Here is a 24893-nt window from a genome sequence, read left to right as displayed (position 1 = left end):
AGTAATAATAAAATCAAATGACAGTTTCATTTTATTAATGAAAAAATAATAATGATGCATGATTTTTATAAAGTGAAATAATTTAAAGTTAATAAAAAAAAATGGTACATCAAGGTTTTGGCATAATTCGTTCAACCGCTCCTGTACACTCATCTCCATCAAAGAATAGGAAATTGCACAAAGGCTCACCTTGTTTTGAAATACCCTGCAAAATATTATATTTAACATTCATATTCTATTGCACCGTATGAAAAACTAAAATATGCATAAAATTCATATACCTTAATAATTTCATTAGCTAAAATGCCTCCAACAGCTGCACATATGGGAGCCAGTTCTCCAAATACACAACTAAATTTTGAAGTGTAAAAATATTTATGAGATTCATATTATACTCTAAGATGCATTCTATTTTATTTATAACAAAAATATAGTCCTATCACATGAAAATAAAAATTCAAAGTAAAACAAGATTTGAATCCAGAAATGGAAATGTATACAAATAATAGTAAAAAGTTTTTAATGTCTTAGTTCAGTGATTCTCAACCACTGTGCCGTGGCACTTTTGTGTGCCGCCAAATTTTTAAAATGTGCCGCCAAATATTAGAAATGATACAATAGAAATTATAATGCTTTTTTTATTATGAATAAAGTTTAAATTAAAGAACAGTGTATATATACTTTTAATAATTTTTCCAAGCTTTAACCGCTTGAACATCTTTGTCGGCGATTGTATTGTCTCTGATCAATCTTAAAATAAGATGGAAGTGTTTAAATTGTATATGACACACAATTTTAAAAAATGTTGCAAGAGCTAATCGTTAAAATAAGCTATGCAAATAATAAACAAATTAACAAGGGATAACTAAAAAAACAAATACATAAAAAACAAATTAACAAAGGATAACTAACAAAAATTAAGCTAACAATTAATAATTAGCAAAAAAACTAGTTAACAAGAAATCACAAAAAAACTAACAGTTAATAACTATAGCAAAAAAGCTAACAATTGAAAACTAGCAAAAAAATGAATAACTGCTACTAACTAATAAAAAATTGGTCGAAAGAAATAATTAATCCCTTAATAAATGTGCTTTTGTAGTACATATTATTTTATTTCACATTCAAAATTGTTATCACAAACTATTTAACACAGTGTAAAATAGGTAATTAAACAACTTTTAATCTAATTTTTTTCTTTGTGTGCCGTCAAATTTCGAAATCGTTAAAAGTGTGCAGCAACAAAAAAAAGGTTGAGAATCACTGTCTTCGTTAAATGTTTATAACAATCATAAATATTTAATTTTCAGATAGATGTTCAAGAAATTACAAGCTCTGAAAACTAATTTAACTAATATAAAATCTATCAGAACATTAAATATACAAAAAAAAGTTTATGGCATTTAAACTTTAGAAAGTTTACAGGGTTGTGTTGCACAAAACTCAAACAATTTTCAATCAAATATCTTTCCATTCAATAGGAGTTTAAATTCTATTCACAGTGAACAGAAATCATAGTCTGAAAGGTTAAAAATAAACAGTTTTCAGAATTAAAGGCCTTTTTTTTAAAAACCTATTTTAGGAATTTTCTGAGAATTCGTCAAACATTGGTGCTTACAAAAGGATATATAAAATTTTCAATACAGAAAAATTAAATAAAAGTTCTTAAAATATAAAAATTAAATAAGAAAACAGTCCGAAAATGCATGCAAAAAATATTTAGTCTTGTTTAATTATAGAATAACATTTAAAATTGGTAGAAAAATAATGGAAAAGTATTAAAAGAAATAAAAATGAATTTGCTTATTATTTACAAAAGGAAATTTAGAACTACAAAAAATTAAATTTTAATAACCTTAAAGGATTGAATGTATACACACATATATATACATTTTTATAAAATGACTTTAACATTTACAATTAAAAAGCTACTTACCTTAATAATGAATCTGGAATTTTATCAGCATCACAATTTAAATTACGTACACATTCATCTCTATACTCTCTCAGTAAATTTAAGTCTTCTTCACGAGATAAAGGAGATGGAAATCTTTGATTTACATCAAAGAAATGATTTATCACTAGAGGGAGGAAACATAAAAATTATAATAAAAATGAATTTTCACAAATTAAATGAACATAGGAAATTTAGATCTAACAATAAAAATATTCATGAATATTCTGCATGAATTATTGATTATCATTCAATATTAAGTTAAATATAATTAAATATAGAAAAACTACAGATTATACCTAACTAAAATATAATTTTAAATAAATTTCCTTAAACTGAGATAATTGAAAATCAAAAACTTTTTTTAATGCACAAGTTTTTATTTAATAAATAATTATTTAAAATAAAGCTTTATATTGTTTAAAGTTTAACAACACGAATATGACAACAGCGTGAATAAAAATAAACATGTAACAACAACATGAATGAAAATGAACTTGCGCATTATCCCATTGACAATTTTCGCCAACACTGCACCATAGTCATTTTGGTAGCTTTCAAATTTGTTCTAATTTAGCTATTGATTATAAAAATTCACAAAATACGAATATAACTTATTGCAAAAAATGAGATTATAATATAAACCGTTTCCAAATTTATTTTCAGATATGTTGAAAATGGATGATGGAATAATACGCAAGTACCAATAAAATGTTATGATGAACTGAATTATCAGGTCATATTAATTTTACTGGTATTTTATTTGTAATTATTTAAGATAACACTTTCAATCTATTTTTGACTGCCAAAAGGTTCTTGTCACAGGTTCATCATTTAAAGAATGAAAATCAATTAATTTTTAATAGCAGTATTATCTATTTAATTTTATCATAGTTAAGCAAAATATCTTAGTTTTAAATTTTTTTTAATACTTCCATTGAGGTTAAAACAAAACTTCACTAACTAGAACTAACACTTTTTACTAAGAAGAAAGATATTCTACTTTTGCATTACTACTTCAAGCAATAGATTGAAAATAAGCTCAATAACTAAAATTTAGCTCAGTGCTCAATGAACATGGCAAAAAGGTATCTAATCTTGAGGCTTTTTTTTTTTAACATTTTAGACATTGATTATAACAATATAATTTTATTTAGAAAAAAAAAACATAGGCAAACAGAAGTTCTCCAATTAATCCTAAAAAGTAACCACTCAAACTTTCCACATGTTAAATGATTTAAGATATTATCTGACAATATTGAGTATACTTTCTAAAGTGAGTACAAAAAGAGTTTTAAAAGAATTAAAAACTGGATTTTTTTCTAAAATGTAAACAAAAATATTTGAAAATATTGAAGCATTTGCTTACAACCAAATTAGTATTTCTTAAATTATTTTATTCATAGAAATTAAATTCTTAAAAACATGTTTCTATAAAACTAAGTAATTAAATATAACAGTGATTGAAATGAAAAAAAAAATTGGTATACATTGAAAGAGAAAATTAATGGGAAAGTGGTACTAATTCCTTTAGAAGAATCGTAAAAATCGCCATACTCTATTATTCACACCAATAATGCTTCATTAATTTAAGTAATAGATGCATACTGAAATAAAAGAAATAAGCTATGAATTAAAAAACTAAGTTAATGGAGAAAAGATAATTATTCATTATGGAAAACCGTAAAAAAACACATTATTGACATAGGTGCTTATTAATACTAATAATCTGAATTAATTGAAATAAAAAATAAGCTATGCAATAAAAAGTAAAGTTAATGGAGAAAAGATACTTATTCATCTTGGAGAATCTTAAAAAATCTCCATACACAAATGAGGCTTAATTAATTTTGGTAATATGTACTACTGATATTATAGTAATTGGTGTAATTTTAATAAGAATTCTACAAAAAAAATTTAAGTAGCTTCCGAAAATATTTTTTCCAGTCGTAGCAAAGATAGTATATTAATATAAATTTAAAAAATTCTACCATTACTTAAAACTATTTTAAACAGTATATTAAAATTAAACAGAGAGATGACTCTTAAGTCCTTATCGAATTCTTATAAGAATTCTATTCGTTTCTAAAATTTCAGCATTAGGTAGCTATTACTGATAAAAATATTTCACAAAAAAATTCAAATGTTGAAGGTTATGTAATCAGTACCAAAAATATACCAATATAGATACAAAGTATTATGACACAGTAATTAGTAAAACTGCACCAATCGTGAGCAGTTTCAAGACAAATAATGTGGAATTAGAATGTATTATGGCAATAATGTGGAATTAGAATGTATTATGGCAATAATGTGGAATTAGAATGTATTAGGAGTATTACGGCCCCAGGAAAGAGATAAATATAGAAGAAAATAACTGGATTTAGGTAAATTTTGACGATTATGAGTAAACCATGAAGAATAGCATCATGGCAAGTGATAATGAATACAATTAATCTTGATTCTGATGGAATGAACTGGGTGTAAAGGCACCAGGAAAGGCAAACAATAATAATAAATAATTGTAATTATATTTATTTTTATTATTTTTGTCAGTATATATCTTTCAGTTTTGTCCATGGTTTGGAAATATTAAATATTGATTATTTTCCTTTTAAATTCTCCCCATATGAAGAACAGGTATTTAGCTAGTTATATATAAAAAGCACTACATGAACATGAATAGTACAATTTGATGAAGTAAAAGTTAACACATCAAAATACTTAGCTAGTTATATATAAAAAGTACTGCATGGACATGAATAGTACAATTTGATAAAGTAAAAGTTAACTCATCAAAACGTCAATGATTGATGTTAATCCAAAAATATAAACTAAAAGTGATAATTAAAATTTTACTTTTAAGAGCAAGCTTGTTTTTTTTTTTTTATTATTATTAAGAAAAACACTAATACATTACTTCTTTTATATTAAAATAAACTTAACAAATGTTTGAGTTTAAATTTTATGTAGCAATTAAATTAAAACTAAAAATATAGGCAAAACTAAAAACAAAATTTTACTTACAATGAAATAAAACAAAAATCTTGCTGGTTCTTTTACCTAATCCTGAACCAAATTTAAGGGTGAGAGTAGAATCAAGAGTACAATAATCAAATTTCTAAATGTGAATAAAAAAAGTCAAATTAAAAAAAAAAGTAAAACAATTTTTTTTTCAATCAGTGAAATAAAGGATTCGTGAAAAAATAAAGCAAATTAATATTTCATGATATTCATAAAATTTGATTTAAAAGATATTAATCAAAGATAAAAGTTTAAGTGAAAGATTTGTCATAAGTGTTTTGTACTTTTTGATATAGCTTGAAATATAAAGATTAATAACAAAATAATATCAACAGCTACCTTAATGAAAACAACATTACAAGGAAATTTTATGCAGAAAAGATCAAGGTCAAAAATTTTAGCAAGATGCTATAATAATCTTTAAATGCAGAAATTAAGAACCATATTAACAGGATAACGTATGTTGCTATAAACATTACAATAAACATATCAAATTTATAATGATGTCATTAAAACTATATTATTAAATGTGTTATTTATTAACTAAAACATATTTAATCTGTGCAAATATGCTTTATAATATATTTAAATAAATATTTCAAATTTCTCACCAAAACATACCTTAAAAATCATGTTAATATCATCTTAACTGTTATTAAATGCATAAATCACCAATATTTAATCTTTACTAATATAATTATGATTATAAAAAACATTGTTATATAAAAAGGCACTTATGCATATCAAGTTATTTTTTTAAATATTACATTGAGATAAATGTATGGTAATCTGAAATACTTATTAATTAAAAGATAATTAAATCCTGTTTAATCACTATAGAACTATCCAAGGTTATAAAATTAAAAATACACAGGAAGATTGGTTAGAAATACAAATGCAGAAAAAAAATTTCAGAAATAGTCAGCAAAAGGTAAGCATTAAATACATACATAATATCTCTATGATTGTTATGTGATTTTTAAAAAAAAATTTTTAAAAATTAACCAATTTTCAAATAGATATTTTTTAATACTTTTTCTTTTATTCAATAGCATAATTTTATTCTTTCAATGCGATACTCAATGTAATTCTTTAAGATAATATAATGAAAGTAAATAGGATGCTTTAAAATAAATTCAAGACAAAATCAGGATATTTTTTAGAATAGTATACATACAGCAGACTTCTTTTAGAAAAGGCAAATGAAAAAAATATACATAACTTGCTTTAATTAAGAGTAATAAAAGCAAATTTTGTGGCAAAAGAATAATAAAATATATTTTTTTAAATACCAAAATTACTTTGCTTAGAACAGAAAGTTTTTAACGGTAATCAGTATAAATTTATCAATAATTAATTACTTTCAAATCAATAAATAGGAAACGTTTATAGTACTATTTTTAGTGTTCTCCCTAAGTGGTTTTTTCTGTACTTTTTATGACCAAAATAATATGAATTTTTAATTACTATTATACGGAAAATTACTTTTGTTTCTAAAATAACATTTTTTTAGTGCCTTTCTTTCTTTTAAATTTTTATTCGCCATATTCAATACAGAATGAAATAGATTTTATTAATGAAGCACATTATAACGCATTGTAACTAACATTAATATTCTTAACGAAAATGCTTAGTTTTCTTTTTTGTTATTCTATCTTCTGAGAAAATATTTACCAGCAGTTTTATAAGCTAAAAGTGTTTAATATTCATTCAAATTAATATGCATTTTGTTTATTTTATTTCATTTTTTTTGTTTATTTATTGTTGATTTTAAGTGAGATTTCTTTTCCTACTCAACAGCTTTAGACATTGAAGTTTTTTATTTATAATTATTTGTTTTTTCAAGAAACATTTGAATTTATTTTTTAGGGTGGGGGGGAAGCAAGCTTTAAGGGATAAGGGAATGCCTCTTTTCAGTGAGCAAACCCCCTGCCCTTTTTTAATCCTAGGGAGAACTCTGCTGTTTCATTAAAAAAAAGATGATTAGTATCAATTAGTAAATATTTCCTTACACAAACTTACAATTAAAATTTGTATAAAAGCTTAATCTTTACTTAATCAAATAATTTTAAAGCATTGTTTCAAAAATCTCAAAATGAAAGCACAATAAACTGCTTAATATTTTGTACAAAACTTAATTTAGTGAAAGATTTCAGAATTTAATGTTTGAATATTATACCATATGATTATGTGATTTGGAATCTATAATTTTTAAAATAGGAATAAAAAGACAAATCAATAATTGTAAAACTGCATAAATTTAAACTACAAGATTTATTACTGCACTAGCTTAAAATAATAAATGAGTATATAATCCCTGAATTCATCACCATAAAAATTTAATTATTAAAAAGTGTTAAATGATCGCATTTTTTTATAATGTATATAAGCATATATGAAAGACTGAAAAAGGTTGAAACAATATTGTAAGGTTATATGCTTGAATATTTATATAATTAGTAGATATTCTTTAAATTGGAATGCTTGAATTATGCTATTTTTACACACATTATTAAAATAAAAATATGTTGGAACAAAAGTTTAAATTTTTTGATTCTTCAAATCTGTTTATTTTTAAAAATCCACATTTGTATTCTTGGAAAATGTTCTGAATAGACACAAAAAATCAGGAATATCAAGACAAAAAGTTAAACATCAAGACAAAATATTTTTCTATTAAGAATAACAGGACAATTATGAACTCTGAATAATATAATTTTAGAGGCTTTATTTAAGCTATCATTATCATTTTATATCAGATATATTGTGAAATTTATCATGATGATAGAATTAGCCAACATTCTTGCTATAACAATTTCAAGTCAAATAGTTTCAAATATCTTGTAACCAACTTTATACAATATACTGAAAAATAGGCATAATATAGGATAAACTCATTACAAATATTACAATATACTGAAAAATAGAAATCAAAAAGTTATATTTACTCCAAATACTGTTGCCTCAGTATCATCTCTCTTCAATTTCCTAAGAGGAAGAAAACATTCAAATTATGAAAAGCCCACAATAAAGAATTATACATGCATTAGAATCTTGAAATTCTGTCAAGAAACACTGAATTTTTAACCAGTAACAAAACTGTACCAGTACACAATAAACACTGTACCAGTAACAAAATTTGGGACAATATAGGTTGACCTCATGTAATGAAATATGTTGTTGTTCAGAGGCTGCCTTCTGAAAATGTATCTATTGAACTTATCTATTTATCAATTATCTGTGTTTAAAATTAGTTGACCTCATGTAATCAAACAGGTCCCTTGTTCAGAGGCTGCCTTCTGAAAATTTAAACTTTCTGGTTTCAGTCATATTTCCACTCATGCATTATTAACAGAGATGCCAACTTGAAAATTATGATTTCAGTAATAATCACACATAACTTATAATGATTTTCAGTAATCCTCAGTAATAATAAAGTTTTACCTCATAATTTTAGTATTAAAGATTTAATGTTTATTTTATACTATAAATTAAAAATTAATAAGAATTAATTCATTATAAATATTATATTCATATATTTCAATAATTCATATTCCAAAACCGTTCTGTTTAAAAAAAGATAAAATCTGAGTTTAAGATTCACCTAAAAAGGTGCATACATACATACTTGTATAATAAGAAACTGAAACTTCAATAATTTTTTTTATTTATCTGTTATATGTAAATCTAATTTAGTACTTTGCTTTGCAGCTCTGATCTCAGCATCAGAAAATTTCCTTTCAAAACACAATTTTTTGTTTGTCAACGCTTTTGTTTTTTCTATAAGAAGAGAAGACAAAGTTTCAGTTCCTAAATTAGGTCTGAAATCGTTTTGGTTTTTGCGAACAATGCTGAATACCCGCTCTGTGTAGGCATTGCTGTGTGGTACTAAAAGTACTAGTAGCATTAACTTTGGCAAAACAGCAAATTTTTTTACGCCTGATCCATCAGTTAATTTAGAAATTTCGTTCCAGGCACAATCCATTCTTGTCAAATTTATATTCGAAAAATCTTGAAATTGGTAAGATGCAAACTCTTCTTCCAATTTACAATACTCTTCATCCGAAAACATATGCCGGAATCTATCAGCAAAATATAGTACTGATGAAAAAGATACCCCTGTCTTTAAATGGATGTTTGCTACTTCTGCGTGCTTTAACATCTCATTTTCTAACGGTAATTTTTTTTTAATGTAGCAACACGCTGTCTTGTAGAACTCCCTGACATCAGCATAAAATTTTTCAAGTTGTTCACTTGAAAATTTTTTCTCTGTTATGTAGGTCCTTGCAAAAATTCCAATGACCAAGTCTTCATTTCTTTTCTGAAACTTTTTACTTTCAAAGTCAATGTCCAAAACTGATGACAAACATTTATCTGATTGTGGCGGTTTAATAAATCTGGATAATAAGTCCATGAAGAGACATGTCAAGTTCTTCTGTAAAACATGAATGGCAGGCGCTTCCTGCTGCAATGTTACATTAACTTTATTAAATAATGGCAAAGTATTGCTTAAAAATAAGCAATAAAGTTTCAGCATGGGATTTTGAATTGTCACCCTCAATGATTCACAATCACTACTTTTAGAACAAAATTCTACTAATGGGTCCCATTGTTCGAGAACTCGATTAATACAATCCAGTAGTGATAGCCACCTTGTACTAACATATTTGAAAATTTTATGTGGTTTCGTGCCAAACAATTCTTGGCACAATTTAAATGAGTGCTTCCTCTTAGAGCTTTTATCCAGGAAATAGTATAACTGAATTAAAAATTGCTCGACATTGACTTGTTTAAGCTCTGCTGTACCTTTCTTTGCTGCCAGATGAATATAATGACAAGAGCAGCCTTGAATAACAATATTTGGCTGTTCTTTTTTAATGAATGAAACGACACCTTTTAAATGACCTATCATTGTGTTGGTGTTGTCACAAGCAAAGGAAACACAGTTAGACCAAGGTATATTTTTGTTTTGGAACTCCTTGTTTAAGACATCAAATATACCAGCACCAGTATTATCACTGCATGGTAAAATGGAAAATAAAACAGTATCTATTTTACCTGAAGATTCATCAAAATACGAAAGGACAACTGGATAGAGTTTTGTGCTGTTTACATCATTACTTCCATCAGTTGCTAAAGAGAAGGGGCTTTGTTTTAAAATTTGAATCATGTATTCTTGAGAATGTTTTGCCATTGCTTTGATAATTGAAGAAGTTTTAGTTCTTGAAGAACTATATTTCTTAGCAATTTTAGAGTCGGGAAACATATTCTGAAATAATTGGCTTGCATGATCAGAACATGAAATTGGTAAGTTATGCTCTATTATGAACGCTGCAAACAGCATTTCAGCTTTGGTCGCATCTGTATCTTGTGAACTCCGGAAATAAGTGTCAAGTGAACTTGACTGCTCTCGAAGTTTAGAAAGATCTCGATGTTTCTTTGATTGAAAATGACGCCGACAATCATCACGGCCACCATGAGCAATCATAAAATCCGTAGAACACACGGTACAAAACACGTGTCCTTCCGACACTTTTGATTTTATAAAGCACGGCCATTCCACACTATATGCATCACGATAACGTTGCGTTACTTTTGCTTTTTTTGCTGGACGTTCCATTGTATTGAGCGCTAGATAATTCAAATATATTGGCTTTTTTGATCATTAAATCTTCATTAAAAAATAGCGTGACAAAAACGTATGTAATCGTTAGTTTACGTTGACAGTAAGTACCGCTTATTTCTGTGCTGCTGATCGGAAGCGTGACGTCATTCATGCGAGAGCTAGAAGCACTACGTTTAAAAGGAGCATTCTCACTGCATCCAAAAACGCATTTCGGATCACCGTCCTCATCGATGCAATTCAATGAGAATGATTCTTAAAGGGAAAAATTATGGAATAAAAATGAAACTTTTGGATGAGTTAAAAATTATTTTTCCGTAATTTTGGGGGAGTAGCCCGTAATAGCGTAATGTTGTCATAAAATCCGTAATAATTACGGTAAATCCGTAATAGTTGGCATCTCTGTATTAAGAATGAACTACATTTAGTTAACTGTAACACTCAATTAGAATAGTGACCAACTAAAGTTGGCCAATAAAACAGTTTGGGCAGGCCTGTAAGTCCAAGTTAATAATATAATATTTGTTACATTATTTATTTTTCAACCTCCAGCGTTTTAAAGAAAACAGGTGCATTTTTTGCAACAAAAACTTTTTTTTTAAAAAAAGGCAAAACTTAAAAAAAAAAATTCTTGATATGATAGCAATTTTATTACTCAGCAAAATACCTTCTATTTCTCCCATAGAAAAGCAGATTAAATTACATAGAAAAGCAGATTAGATTATGAAATAGTCAAACGGGCTTTGCATGTCAAGTAGTGGTTTCTTACTGTTCCAAGTTTAGAGTTTTACAAATTATCAAAAACAGGTTTCTAAAAATAAATATCTAAAAAACAAGGGCTCTATTTGATTCAATATATTTGAATAAGTGTCTCTGACTAAAAAAAAAATCTGTAAAAAAAACAATTTTTTTTTAATTAGAAATAAACTGACAAGTGAGCATTTAGCATCACATCTTATTATTTAAACATAATTGTTGAACTGAAATTTAAGGAAAGTGAAAATTAAGGAACTGCAGTTATATTTATCACTTTTTGTTATAGTTTTTTCACAGAATATGAGTAGCTTTGTATATAGCCTACATTTAATGTTTTACATCCTTTATTAGAACATGTAAATATGTTCGTGAAATAAATTCAGAAAAAAATATATCCTAAATTCTTCATACAAAATAACAGCAAAAATGGAAAAATGCAAAACATAAAATGTCATTAATAAACTGCTAAGATTTAAACTCATACTAAAGGGAAAAAATCTGATTCTTAATAGCAATGCAAATGAAAAAGGTGGAAAGAATTTTAAGGAATGCTCAGTGGCATTACAACTAAAGTCTCAACAAAATATTTTCTGATAAAACCCAATACTGAACAGAGCAATATTATGGACATCAATCTTCTAAGATATACTGAAAATCTCTAAACTACTATATTCACACTTAAAAAAAAAATGATCAAGCGAAAACAGCAACAATAATTTGCAATGATATGACTATCTTATTTAAACTAAAGAAACTCGAAAGATGAATGACAAATTAAATTAATAAATAAAATGCACTAATCTTTATGAATTAGATAAATATATTTTATAGTTTTTAAATTTTATTTGGAGTATATTTATAAATTGAAATTCCTTAATATGTAAATGAATTGTCAATTAATCCAATAAACTATAATAAATTAAATAATTAATAATCCATAATCTGCAAAGCTCTTGGTCATGTACTAAGGAGAACAACAACAAAAAATTCTGAGAAAACTTTTCAAACATACTTAGAGTAGTTATGACTCAGCAAGTCTAGAAAACCATATCCATAAAAGCCCCACGTTTCACCACAGAAAAAGAGAACATCTTCTTTATGACAAATTTCGTTAACTTTAGTAAGGCTTTTTAGAGGAATACCAGTAGCAAAAACTACTGAAAATTCAGCAAAAAATTTAGCATCCTTGGATTCTAATGGGTCTTTGTCAATAACAATAGTCACATTAGGGTTGAGTTCTTGAATTGCTGATTTCGATGCCTCAGCTCTCTATAAAAATAAAGAAATACTGTATAAGGAACAAAATTATAAAATTAACAAATTTTTTCAAAACTCTTTCATATTTAAACGTTATGTCATAATCAAGCGTCACTCATCCATAGGGTTCATGCTATTATTAACATAGCAATTGTCACCAAATGTTCTGCAAATATCATTTTAAAATCATATGCATGTTGACAAATTTGTCTTGAAATATGCTCGTAATTTACAAAATGGTAAGGAAAAATAGTTTTTTGCATTGAAATTTCATGCATTTAAAAAAATTTTTATACTAATTTTACTGTTCTACACACATGAGGGTTTTATGTAGTAACAATGTACAATAAAAAAAATAAGCATAGAAGTTTTTCCCCCCATGCCTACAGAACAGGTTCAGAGCCACCGAAGTCAGTAAAGTTTCTTCTAAAACTCCCCCTCTTGTGATGTCAAAGATGATACTGTGCTTATCCTTCATGTACTAACTGTATAATTGTTAATCAATTAAATAACTTTTGCTCTTTTAAATTTGACTTTATTTAGAATTTTTTGATTAATTTTTAATATAATATTTTGTTGGTTCTTACATTCTATGTTTTCCTCATTTATTTACTTATTTGGTCTCAGAATTTTAATTTGTATGTTGCATCTATTTACTAATATGATTTTAGCTTCTCTTCACATAATTTTAATAAATACTAATTTTCAATCATTATGGGATAATGAGCCTAAGTAGTTTTAGGGTGTTATAGATGGCAATTAATAATTTTAATGTGTACCACAACATGTATTATGTAATAAAATATTATGTACACTGGGTAGGCTGATCAAGTCAAGTTTGATGAAGAAAAAACTACTAAGCATCCATAGGCAGGAAACTTGTATTTACCTAGGAGAAGGTAACTCGCCCAGAGGAGCTCAAACAGAATATAAGATTTAATCCAAGATAGATGCACTATGCATAATTTTTTTTTGTTATAGATAAGTTTATAACATAGGTACTTTATTTGACATAGGAACATCATCAATAACTTTTTCCTGGGTATATGTTTATTATCTACATTTACACCAAAATGTACTACATACTATATCTATTTGAAGAAATTTTTTTTAAATCTAACAAAAGAAAATGGAACACAATAAAATTACAATAGCTGACAGATAAAGTGTTAATGCAATCATTTTATTTATATACAAAGACAGAAATTTAATTTCATTACATTTTATATAAAAATGTTTTAATTAAAATTAACAACAAAAAGCAATTAAAATCACTTTGCATAGGCTATTAAAAAAATGAAATGCCCATCTACACCCGAAAAAATTAACCTCAATAACATAAAAACTGCTTATATATAAGTAATTATGGAATTAATAAAATAAAAAAAATCTTTAAAAAAACACAGGGAAATTTATATTGACTTAAACAGATATCTGTTTCATACTTACTGTATTGCCAGGTGCACTGCCAACAACAAAATATTGAGCTGAGTAATCTAATTCAGACACCTATACAAATAAAAATTCTTTAAATGAAAAATAAAAAACCAGCACAAATATTACTAGCAATTTTAGGTTTCAATTAATACTGAAAACTGCACAATAAACTTAAATTTAAAAAAAAAACTGTTATAACTGCTAAATTTATTACATCTTACATAAAAGAATTAAGGGGGGCAAATGCAATTAAACTCGAGTTGATAAAAATATCCAACATTAGAATAACTTCAACCACAGTCAGAATATTTTATGGTCAGAAGTAAAGTTTTGTAGAATCTAACATTAACTAGTTTAATTTTACTACTGTTCATTAGCATCCTTAAAATAATTTCTAGTAGAAAAATTGATGTTTTCTCAAAAAATAGCATTTAAGAACAACGTTTAAAAAAAAAAAACTTTCCAAAAATCTTAATTTTTTTTAATTTCTAAAAAATTCCTATATATGACGATAGTATTTTAAATTAGTGTCTAAAATAATCTGTTAAGAATTTTAACTATTTATTTTTATTTTAACACAGAACTAAAAAGAAATAATGGATAATTAACAATTTTAACTCAAAAACCAAAAAATCTGATATTGATAGAAAGTTACAGTATTTCAAATGCAATCAAAACAAAATATCAAAAAAATTATATGAAAAAACTTACAGGTGTTTCATCCATAATAGTAACTGATTTCACCCCACTTAAAGTTAAATTCTTCACTACTTCAACACCTAAGCCATTGAGACCAATAATAAGAATTCTAGCTTCTCGTAAACTAAAGAAACAAAAACAAATAATTCATAATCAAAATTACATTTATGAGACATAATATCATGCGACATTTCATAATATGATGTACTTTAATATCAAATTATATTGCCCCACAATAAAATTGACTTTAGTGGATCATCAGGAAAATGTACAAATATTTGGTAAGTGGTTTATGGACAAAGAGCAAAAACTATTTGTAGATATTCAGGAGAAAACAGATTACATATAAAATGCTTTTCTCAGTAAGCTGATCTAAAGACAGTTATTAAAAAACAAATGCGATAAAATCGTAAATACGCCAAAATAAATTAAAATTATGTTTTGATGAATTTATTGGCAAACGATTTTTCCTACTGAAAAGTAAAATATATATTTCCCTCAATTCTAAAAATTATACCAAAAAGACTTTTTCTGGACAAATTCTATATTTTTAATTTGATTACGCTCATTTTCGTTAGATATGTTACTAAACAATTAAAATTATATTAACTCCAAATAATGTAAGCAGCAAGATATTATTTAAGCATGATACAAACTATCATAAAATAAAGATTAACATGTTCATTGCAAAAAATCACACGTTATCCAGTGACGAAATTCTTTTCCCTCATTTGTTATTTTGACGAAATTGTTTTCCTTATTAATTATATTAACTCCAAATAATGTAAGCAACAAGAGATCATTTAAGCATGATACAAACTATCTTAAAATAAAGATTAACACGTTCATTGCTGGATCATACAATATCCCATGACGAAATTCTTTTCCCTCGTTTATGTCAATAAAACAGATATTGTAGCAAGATGCATAATAACATCCCATTATTTTGGTATAAAATTTGGTTTTTTGTTAATCTACCTATATAACTTTTATTAATCTTCAAAGATATATAGTATAACCCCCTGCACTCAGTTAACATGTTAAGCCCCCACCTAAATTTCATTAAAAATATCTCTATGAGAAGTAAGAAAGCCAATTAAACAGAATAAAGCAGAATTAAATTAATTATATAACTTATTTTTTACTGCAATCCTTTTTTTCTGAATGATAACAATCTGATCGCAATAGTAAAAAATAAGTAAGACAGTAAAAATTATTTCATTAAAAAATAAGAATTAAAGAATGCAACATATTGTTTAAAATGAAATATTTTTAATTAAAAAATAGTCGAAATCTAAAAAAAAATCTCAAATGTCATTTCAGGTTTATCCTTATATTACTACTCAGGGGTCTGTCGAGGCCAAATTTACTACTGTTTAGCGGTACCTTCACAAATTCAACTTTAGGAAAAACGGTAGTGTCAGGAAATACTTTTTCTTAAGATTTTATTTTTGTATCCCGTCAGAAACAATAAATCCATATCTTTACCACAATTTTGTGTTGATTTTTTAATATAATTTTTTAATTTTCACAAATTATGTCTTAATTTTTTTTCAAAAGATAGGTACCTCTCAGAAAAACCTAGACAGACCCCAGCTACTGCTATAGCCTAAGAAGGTATCAAAAATTTATCCCAATTTATTCCTATTTCTTTTACTCAAAAACGATTAAAAAATATATATACTTACATTTATCATCACCTTTTTTTTTAATTTATTGCTCATTTTCTTCTCCCCAACTATAAACTAAATTTGGTTTGGATCATTTTATAAAATGGTTCAATTCATAGTACCTAAATTTGTATTCTGATTTGAATTTTTTTAATTCAAAAAAAAATTTATCATATAAAATTGTAAAGATCTGCATTTGGCTAAGGCTTATTAAATTTAATCAGGGGTGATTGTGAGCCCAAGTCAAAATTCCGGAAAATTTCTTGAGTTAAAGAAAAACAACAACAAAAAAAACAGTTTAAATTGAAAAATTAGAAAAAAATTTAAACAAGTTTCTTTTTCCTTTTTCTCAATATTTCTTAGTTTACTTAAAATATATTTAAAATTTTACACATACCTATACCATTTACACATACCTATAACTGGAGAAGTAATTAAAATTTACAAATATGTCTTTCTTTCTTGAGTTTAACAACTATTTACTGATAACAACTATTTACTGATAAAAAAATTTATATTAATCATGAATATAAGCTTATAAAGTATCTCTCTGGCTCACACCTACAAACAAATAAAATAAACTGTGTTTTTAAGTTCCACCTTTGAAAATTTGATGTGACTGACTTCTGTGATCAATGATTTTTCGAAACGTTTGGACCTTCGATCTCCGGAAACTTCCGGATCACTGTTAACAACAAATCCGGATTTTTTCCGGAGCACAATCAGCCCTGATTTAATACTTTTGATATTTGGCTAATTTACTGGCTAATAATAAGTCTTTAGCCTGCGCCCTGTCAGCCCAAGTAAAAGAGAAAACTGGTGCAAAAGATTTAATACTCATCCACGCAGCAAAAGCATTGCTTACAGAAACTACAAGTAAAGCCCTATCCTTAACAGGTCGAGATGCAGTAATCTGTGATGCATCTGCAGACAACTACTCTTTTGACATTGTAGAAGAATCTATGATATCAGAAAGCCAAAGCCATAAGAACCCTCACTCACGGTTAAGGACACTCACCAGGCCCAAAATCAAATTAACATTGGAACACAGAATGTGTGCACAAAGTTCCAAATTGGAAAGACAAGATAGGTCAAAAATGAAATAAGCAACTATTGCACTGAAATATTGGGAGTTGCAGAGTTGAGATTGATTGGCTATAGTGAAATAAAAACAAACGCCAAATAATCATTTCAGGTAATGAAACAAATTACAAAAAATTACTAATTAAAAAACAAAATCAACTATTAAACAGATGTATGGACCAAGTAATGCTGCTGATTTAGAAGTAAAAACTCAAGACAAAGTCCCTGAGCACCATATTCTAACTTTGATGGGAGACATGAATGAAAAAGGGAAGTGAAAATTTGAAGATAAGCGTGCAATTGGATATAAAGCAAGTGCAACAAAATAGTAAACGTTTTGGCGATTGTAGTTGGTGTTACAGATTACGATACGGAAATATCTTCAACACTTTTACTTGAATTTAAAAACTAATAAAAGTAACCTCATACAGAAATCATGCTGATCTAGAAAAATGAGGGCCCTAGACGCAGAACTGTTAGGGGCCCCCTAGCTGTTACTTTAAACCAAATTTACATGTTGCTTAATTTCGAAGAGTTTTTAAATTATTTACAACATAAGTGAATTACGATGTAAAAGTAATTTCAAGGAAATACTTATTTCAATTTTTATTAACTCTTTTTCTTATAAAAAACCTCTTAAAAAAACACAAACAGAATATATTTATAACATTTAGGGAGGAGGCTCTAGGCTTGGGCTATGATAAATCAGGCCTTGAGCTCATTTGACGGTATTCTATCAAGAAATAAATTCTAATAAGTAAAGGAATTTCCAATTAGAAATAAAAGAAACTAAAATCGCTAATACAAAATAGCAACAACGAATAGTAAGAATCATAAAAATTAGTGACACTATTTATACAAAATTTACTTTGGTAAATATTAATTGAACATTTGACGAACTGTAAGCTAAGCTTTAAATATCTCACCGTTTTTGACAGTCCAAACCCCACAAACGAATTTGTCGATCATACAAAGCTGCTTCATCTTCAGTTATTCTTTCATTTAGATTTTCATTAGAATCTAAGCCACGCTTTACACCCATTATTTAAAAGATAACTAGGTAAAGGGGAATAATCTATTTTATTCAACAAACTTGTATTTTTACTATGAGAGACCGGCACAACAAAACAAATTCGATTCCACTAATGCTTAAATTCTTCAAGTAGATTCTTCCATCTTATTGCACGCTTTGACCTAACTCACTAGAAATTATCACCTTATTATGCGCTTTAATCTAACTCACTAGAAATTAAGAATAAGAATAAAGAATAAGCATCTGATGTGTTTAAGATGTTGTTGTAGTTCATTTACGTCGCACTAGAGCTGCACAATGCTATTGGTGACACACTTTTGATCCTCTGCAAAGGGGATGGCATCTCCGCTTCGGTAGCCCGAAGACCTGCACGCGAAGTCGAGCACTTTACGGTAGATTAGTTTAACGAGGATCAACACCGCACACCCTCGGTCCCTACTCAGACTGATCCAAGTGGTCACCCACCCGCACACTGACTGCAGCCAGTGATGCTTGACTTCAGTGATCTGCTGGGAACCATGTCTTGTCGATCAGTCCACTACGGAACCTGATGTCTTTAAGAATAGGCAAGTATTGGTTATCGAAATGGGCTAAACTTGGAGTGTAGCAAAACCCTCTGTCTATGGCAACACTTCGCATGATTTCACCATTAGCGTCTGGAGAGTCATAGAAGAAGGTACGTTAATTTCTGTCTCAATTTCAAAGGCGTTGCGATCGTCTATTGCCTTGAGATGCACATGGATGAAAATTTATATTGCTGATCTGCAACGCAGAAGATTTAAGGTATAATTTATTATTAACTACAATAAAAACACTATTTTAGACCTAAGGGGACTATAATCTCAATCGTTACACGTTTTAAATAAAGATAATTGAAAATTCAAATTGAAAGTCACATACAATTGTACGATGGTTTCAAAGAATTTTCGAATAAATAAAAAAGAGTAGGAGAGTCACACCATTAAAAATATTTATTGTTTACAACTTACGGTTTTCTACTTCTAAAAAAATAAAAGCTTAAAACACCTTCATTTAAACTGGAACAAGGGTCGAATGTTAATGTTTTGATCTATATAAAAATGTGGAAAAAATCGATATTAAAATTTTAAAAAAAACTGTGAAATCGAGAAATAATAATCTTGAGCATGGGTGCAGAAATATATATCGCTTTTCTCCGCGTAAAATTCTGTAGATGCTCTTATTAGCCCATTACGCGCAGCACAGACATATGCATAGATTATTTTTTTTTTCAATTAATACATACTATCAGTCTCTGGCAACCAGCTGATTCGGTTTTTATGCATAAAACCTCAAACATCTCCAGATTTAATAGTCTTTTGGAAGAAAAATATACCAATTTTTAAGATAAAATCATAATTTTGCACTATCACTCTTTTTCAACTCCTCTCTTGCATATGTGACTCTTTCCGCTTTTTAACACAGTGTCTTCCACTTTGTCTTTCAGTGAAAAAAGAAGTGAAAAAATTTATGCAAGTAAGTAAGTTGAGTATTTTTAAAGTTTCTTAATTTTCTCAATTATTACAAAAATAACAATTTAAAAATTCGAGATATTATGTTATTTTAATATTTTTGAAAATGAATGACATAGTTATATTTTAAAAGAAAAGAAAATAAGGTAAATTTTCAACTCGATTCAAATCTAAATTTAACTTTGCAATTATGTAGTGTGGTTTTTTTATTATATAATTTTAGAATAAAAATAATGAATGATAATAGTGAAATTAAAAATTTCTTTAAGATACAACTTTTATAAAATATGTTTTACAAACTAAAAAAAATTCAATTGAGATTTTGATAAAATAAGCTCATTTCTAAAAAAAATTAAGAATGCATTTCAAAATTAAGAACTTAATGATATAAAATTCGTCAGAAAACCAATTGTACGAAGAAAATAAATAAATATCAATAAAAGGTGTGATATAGTATTATTTCTTGAGTAAATTTGAATATTCAAAAAGATCAGCTGAACATAGGATATACTTTGAAGTAAGAGGGAGTAAAATTGATGGTAGCAGAATTCGCTAATATAATTTTTTTTAGTATTTCTGTGTTGTTAAAGTAAATAATGCATGGAAGGACATTCTAAAACTATTGTTCCATGTTTTACTGCTTCTGAGCAGTACAGAAAATTAAGTAAAATTATATCGCCGAATTATTCTACAACCATCCACATCTACCTCTTACTTACTACAAAAAATAAAAAGCAACTGAAGATAATATCAGAAAATACAAAATCTAATGTTATAAAACATCAATACTAAAGCAAAGTAATATTACGGCGAACGCTGCATAATATTAATTTGCATCGAATCTAATATTAAATAATGCAGAGCAAACAACGATCTTTCTAATATTAGAAGTTGTGCAAGATAACGCTAGATTTTACCGATTTTCTGATGTTTTCTAATATTAGGTGATACTTGGAATTATTTCATATAGATTTTACAAAAATGAATAAAGTGGGCAAAATATGTTGGTTTAAAAGAATTTTACCGCTCAATGCTACTATATATTTCATTTTATTTTATTTTATAACCATCGTTGAACACCTGACCCAAATTTTGGATTTCTGACTACTAATGTTTAACTCCGTAGCCTTGTAATTTTGAACCCCTTCTTGAAGACAATGGAAAATATAGAGAGAAAATTTTGCCTTCGTTTAGGACTTTTTGATGTAACTAACCCGCATTTTCGTTTCATGGTGTGGAAAGCCACGAAAATCTCCCACGGTTAACCTGACAAGGGGACTCTAACCCGTGATCCGTCTACCTCTGAGGATTCGTCTACCTCCGTTAGGTCAGCACTGTGGTTGGTGAGGGCTGGGTGTGGAATTCGTGTCGACCAGCCATTGCTGGGGTTCGAACCTGGTTCACCATATTGGAAGACGAAATCTCTATTCTTTGAACATCCACGACTCTACTATATATTTTAACATACTAAAAATAATGGGCCGGGATAGCCTGGTTGGTAGCACGCTGAGCCCATGTCCAAGAAGTCGTTAGCTCAATCCCAGCCGCATGAAGACTCATTGTGTAGTAAATGATGACTGGTTCACGTTAAATCTGTCGGTCACAAAGTCCTCCAAGCTCCCATGACAAATCAATGCCTCTGGGGGGTACTGAATTGGAGATTGATCGTTCTCTGGTTCAGATCAAAATTACGATCTGTGGATAAATGAATGGATGCATGAATGGGTCCATCCTATAAACGGGCTGTGACGTATGTATGGCTAAAGTCGTATTCTTGGCCATAGATGGCGCCACTGAAGAAAAGAAGCGCACCTTCTGCCTTAAATTTGCTCAGTTTTACCGAGCAGGTTTGCTGGTATTGGCAAATGAAGTGGCATTCGAAACAACAACAGTCTAAAAAAGGTGAAAATTATCCTTATAGTTTTTTTAAAACTATGCCAATAAATTCGCTCTTTTATGAAAGCTAACTTTAAACATCCTATTTACTAATTAACGTACTTGCCTATTTGTTCCATACCGAAACAAATTAGTATATTTAAGTTAAATAGTTAAATTCCTTCTTTTATTGGTAATTATTATCGACATTTGCTTGCCAATCACTTCTATTTTTCAAAAATACTTTTGCCTAAACCTTGACGAGATATGAGATTTTGTCATACTCGCAATATCTCTTTATTTTAATTACTCTGCATACTTGAAAATATGTTTCTCTTTATATCACGAAAAATGTGATTAATTCAGTAATTTCGTATAATTATGTAAAACTAAATACGGTTTGTATGATAAGTTATTGAAGAATTATTAAATTTATCGACTAGTTCATAAAATCCCCAATGTAGTAAATTCAGATAATTTTATAGAGTACCGAGGTTTTAGTTCCAAAACAAATAAATATTATTTAATATTTTTGTAATAATTATTCAAGAATCATTATCTTTGCCTCTACGATTAAAATGTTTGCTTGCATGTCTTGTAGGGTGTAGGTCAATAAACATAAGTCGTCTGCAAAGTCAAGATCAGAAAGATATTTAGCAAGGTTCCATCTTATACCCCTATTATTCTCTGATACTCTCTTCATAATCCTTAGAAGGGAGTGTTTTTTTTTCCTTATTCATTTATTTTTTCTTTTTACCTGAAGTGTTCTTTGAATTTCTTACATGGGATATATTAAGAAAAATATCAAAGTAGGATATATCAGTCAAATGTATACAAGACAGTTACTGTTATCATTAAAAAATATAAGTGTTGAGAAATATAGGCCAGGGCAATAAAATGGATTTTTTTAAATCTTATTTACCAAAACACGTGGTCATTGTATGAAAATTACTGGATTAACTGGAACAATAATCCAGTATTCCTGCTATTGTTCCTTGTACATTTGCTCAGTATTTTCGTACTACTGTTTTAATAAGTTAATGGACTATTTCCCAGTATTTCCTACACTGTTGCTTCTTAAGGTTACGTGCCATTGCCCGGTATTCAATAATTTAAGAAAAATATTTTAAATTTTAGTTACCATCAGGATTTTTTTCTATTTCTTAATACGAAAATTTTAGCTATTTTTAAATTATTTGTTTATTTATTACTTTTAATAATAATATCACATTTACCAATTGTAATGAAGTTTATAAATAACCTCTAATAATTATGCACAATCACCCGTTTATTACACTTTTAACGTAAAGTATGTACATTATGAAAAGCTAATTATAGTCTTACCGTTTCGTACACTTTGATAAGATCTTATGAAAGAATCATTAATGCGCATAGAAGATACATATAACTTGCACTGTCATCGGCATGCATAAGTAAAAAAAGTAACAACGCTATTTACCTGTAAATTATTTATTCATCTCTTTTTTAACAATATTTACTAGTAATGATTATTTATCATTCTTTCTTAATATTATTTACTATTATTATTACATTTCTAATTTTTACTAAAAATTAAAGATTTAAAATTAAACGTATTGTTTCTTTATCATATTGTAATAACGAAGCAAAATGTTAACACAAATTAGATATAAGATGTGAATAATTATAAGGGCTAAGGTAGTTACTTGACATTACCTTGATACAAAATTTTTATGACTAAGATACTTAGTTAATGTTTGCAATTATAAAATGGAAAACTTGTTCTATACACATTTTAAAGTTATATTTACTTTTATACAACTTTTATAAAAAATTGTGTTTAAATAATGAACACAAAATAACAATTTAAAATTCTAAACAATATCAAGTTGTAACTTTTGGTATTCTTACATTATTATCTCTTTGATAAAAATTACCAGTAATCAAAAATACTAGTTTCTAGTAATCAAATATAATTAAAATGCAAAATTGAAAGTAGTTAATTTCTTAGTATGAAAATGCGGGAAATACGTTACGAGTTCTTATGGTAACAATAAATCAAAAAAGATCTATATAAAAAAAGGGAAAAAGATTGAGGAATAAGTAGCTATGTTAGCACAAAAATTATGTTTAAATTGTATTTCAGTAGAATTGGAAACCTAATCTGTTAAACAAAATTCTGTATTAAAACAAAAAAAAATAAAAACAAAAACTTAGCAAAGTTATCCTAGGGGTAAGTGAAGCGAGTACTACAGAAGAGACTATTTATTATTACTTTTCTAAAATAATTACAAAAAGTGAAACAAAGAATAGTGTTATAAGTTAAAAGTAAAAACATCAATATTCACAAAACAATTTTTTTTTCTTCCGAAAACTATCAAGCAGTACTTTGATTTACTTCACGCTTTACACATTTATTTTATTGAATTTTGTTAACATGTCAATATTGTGGAATGAAATAACATCTACTGATGTGTGAACAAACTTCGTTTATTATTCACCCAAAAATATTCTTAAATCTTTAAGAAACTGAGTAGAATTTAGTTTCATTAGCTAATTAGTTTTTTTTTATATGTACAGAGCTTTTCAGATAAATTTAACTTCCATTGTGTTCTATTGATTTTATAGTGAACTCGAATTTAAGGTTTTTTAAAGAAAAAAGCTTATCATTTATTGTTGTATCCATGGTTTCAAACTATTTGGGTCTTTCTTATTGATGTAACTGAACAGTCAATATGACTTTTCAGTCAATTTACTCGCATTAAATCTATTCTAGCATTGAATGCTTTTTCGATACTAAACGTCGATTCTAATACTTTTCTAAACGTGACAATTGTTGAGTTTTTGTTCTCTTTTGTACACCAAAAAAAAATTTCTTGGTATTTAAAATTTTTTTAAAAATAGCACTTTGAAGAATATTATTCTCTCAAGCTTAAAATATACTCGTAGTTTTTTGACATAAGTTTCCAATTGGAATCAAGTGAATGAGAAGAAAATGGCAAATTTTGTGATC

At 27.4% G+C, this 24893-nt stretch overlaps 1 protein-coding gene across 1 annotated transcript; it reads right to left on the bottom strand.

The window, feature by feature from the left end:
* Window positions 1-13: 13 nt before the first annotated feature.
* Window positions 14-18689, bottom strand: LOC107457277 (activator of SUMO 1). The gene is made up of 9 exons (XM_016075412.3): window positions 18430-18689; window positions 14763-14874; window positions 14064-14123; window positions 12370-12626; window positions 7927-7966; window positions 4982-5075; window positions 1937-2081; window positions 282-351; window positions 14-205 (listed from the first exon to the last, which is right to left on the bottom strand). The coding sequence occupies exons 1-9, from the start codon at window positions 18543-18545 to the stop codon at window positions 110-112; spliced, it is 990 nt and encodes a 329-aa protein (XP_015930898.1). The 5' UTR covers window positions 18546-18689; the 3' UTR covers window positions 14-109.
* Window positions 18690-24893: the final 6204 nt, after the last annotated feature.

Source organism: Parasteatoda tepidariorum, chromosome 1 (genome assembly GCF_043381705.1).
Source record: "Parasteatoda tepidariorum isolate YZ-2023 chromosome 1, CAS_Ptep_4.0, whole genome shotgun sequence".
NCBI lineage: Eukaryota > Metazoa > Arthropoda > Arachnida > Araneae > Theridiidae > Parasteatoda > Parasteatoda tepidariorum.
Note: the sequence above shows the minus strand (reverse complement) of the source record. Positions and strands in the feature narration are given on the sequence as shown.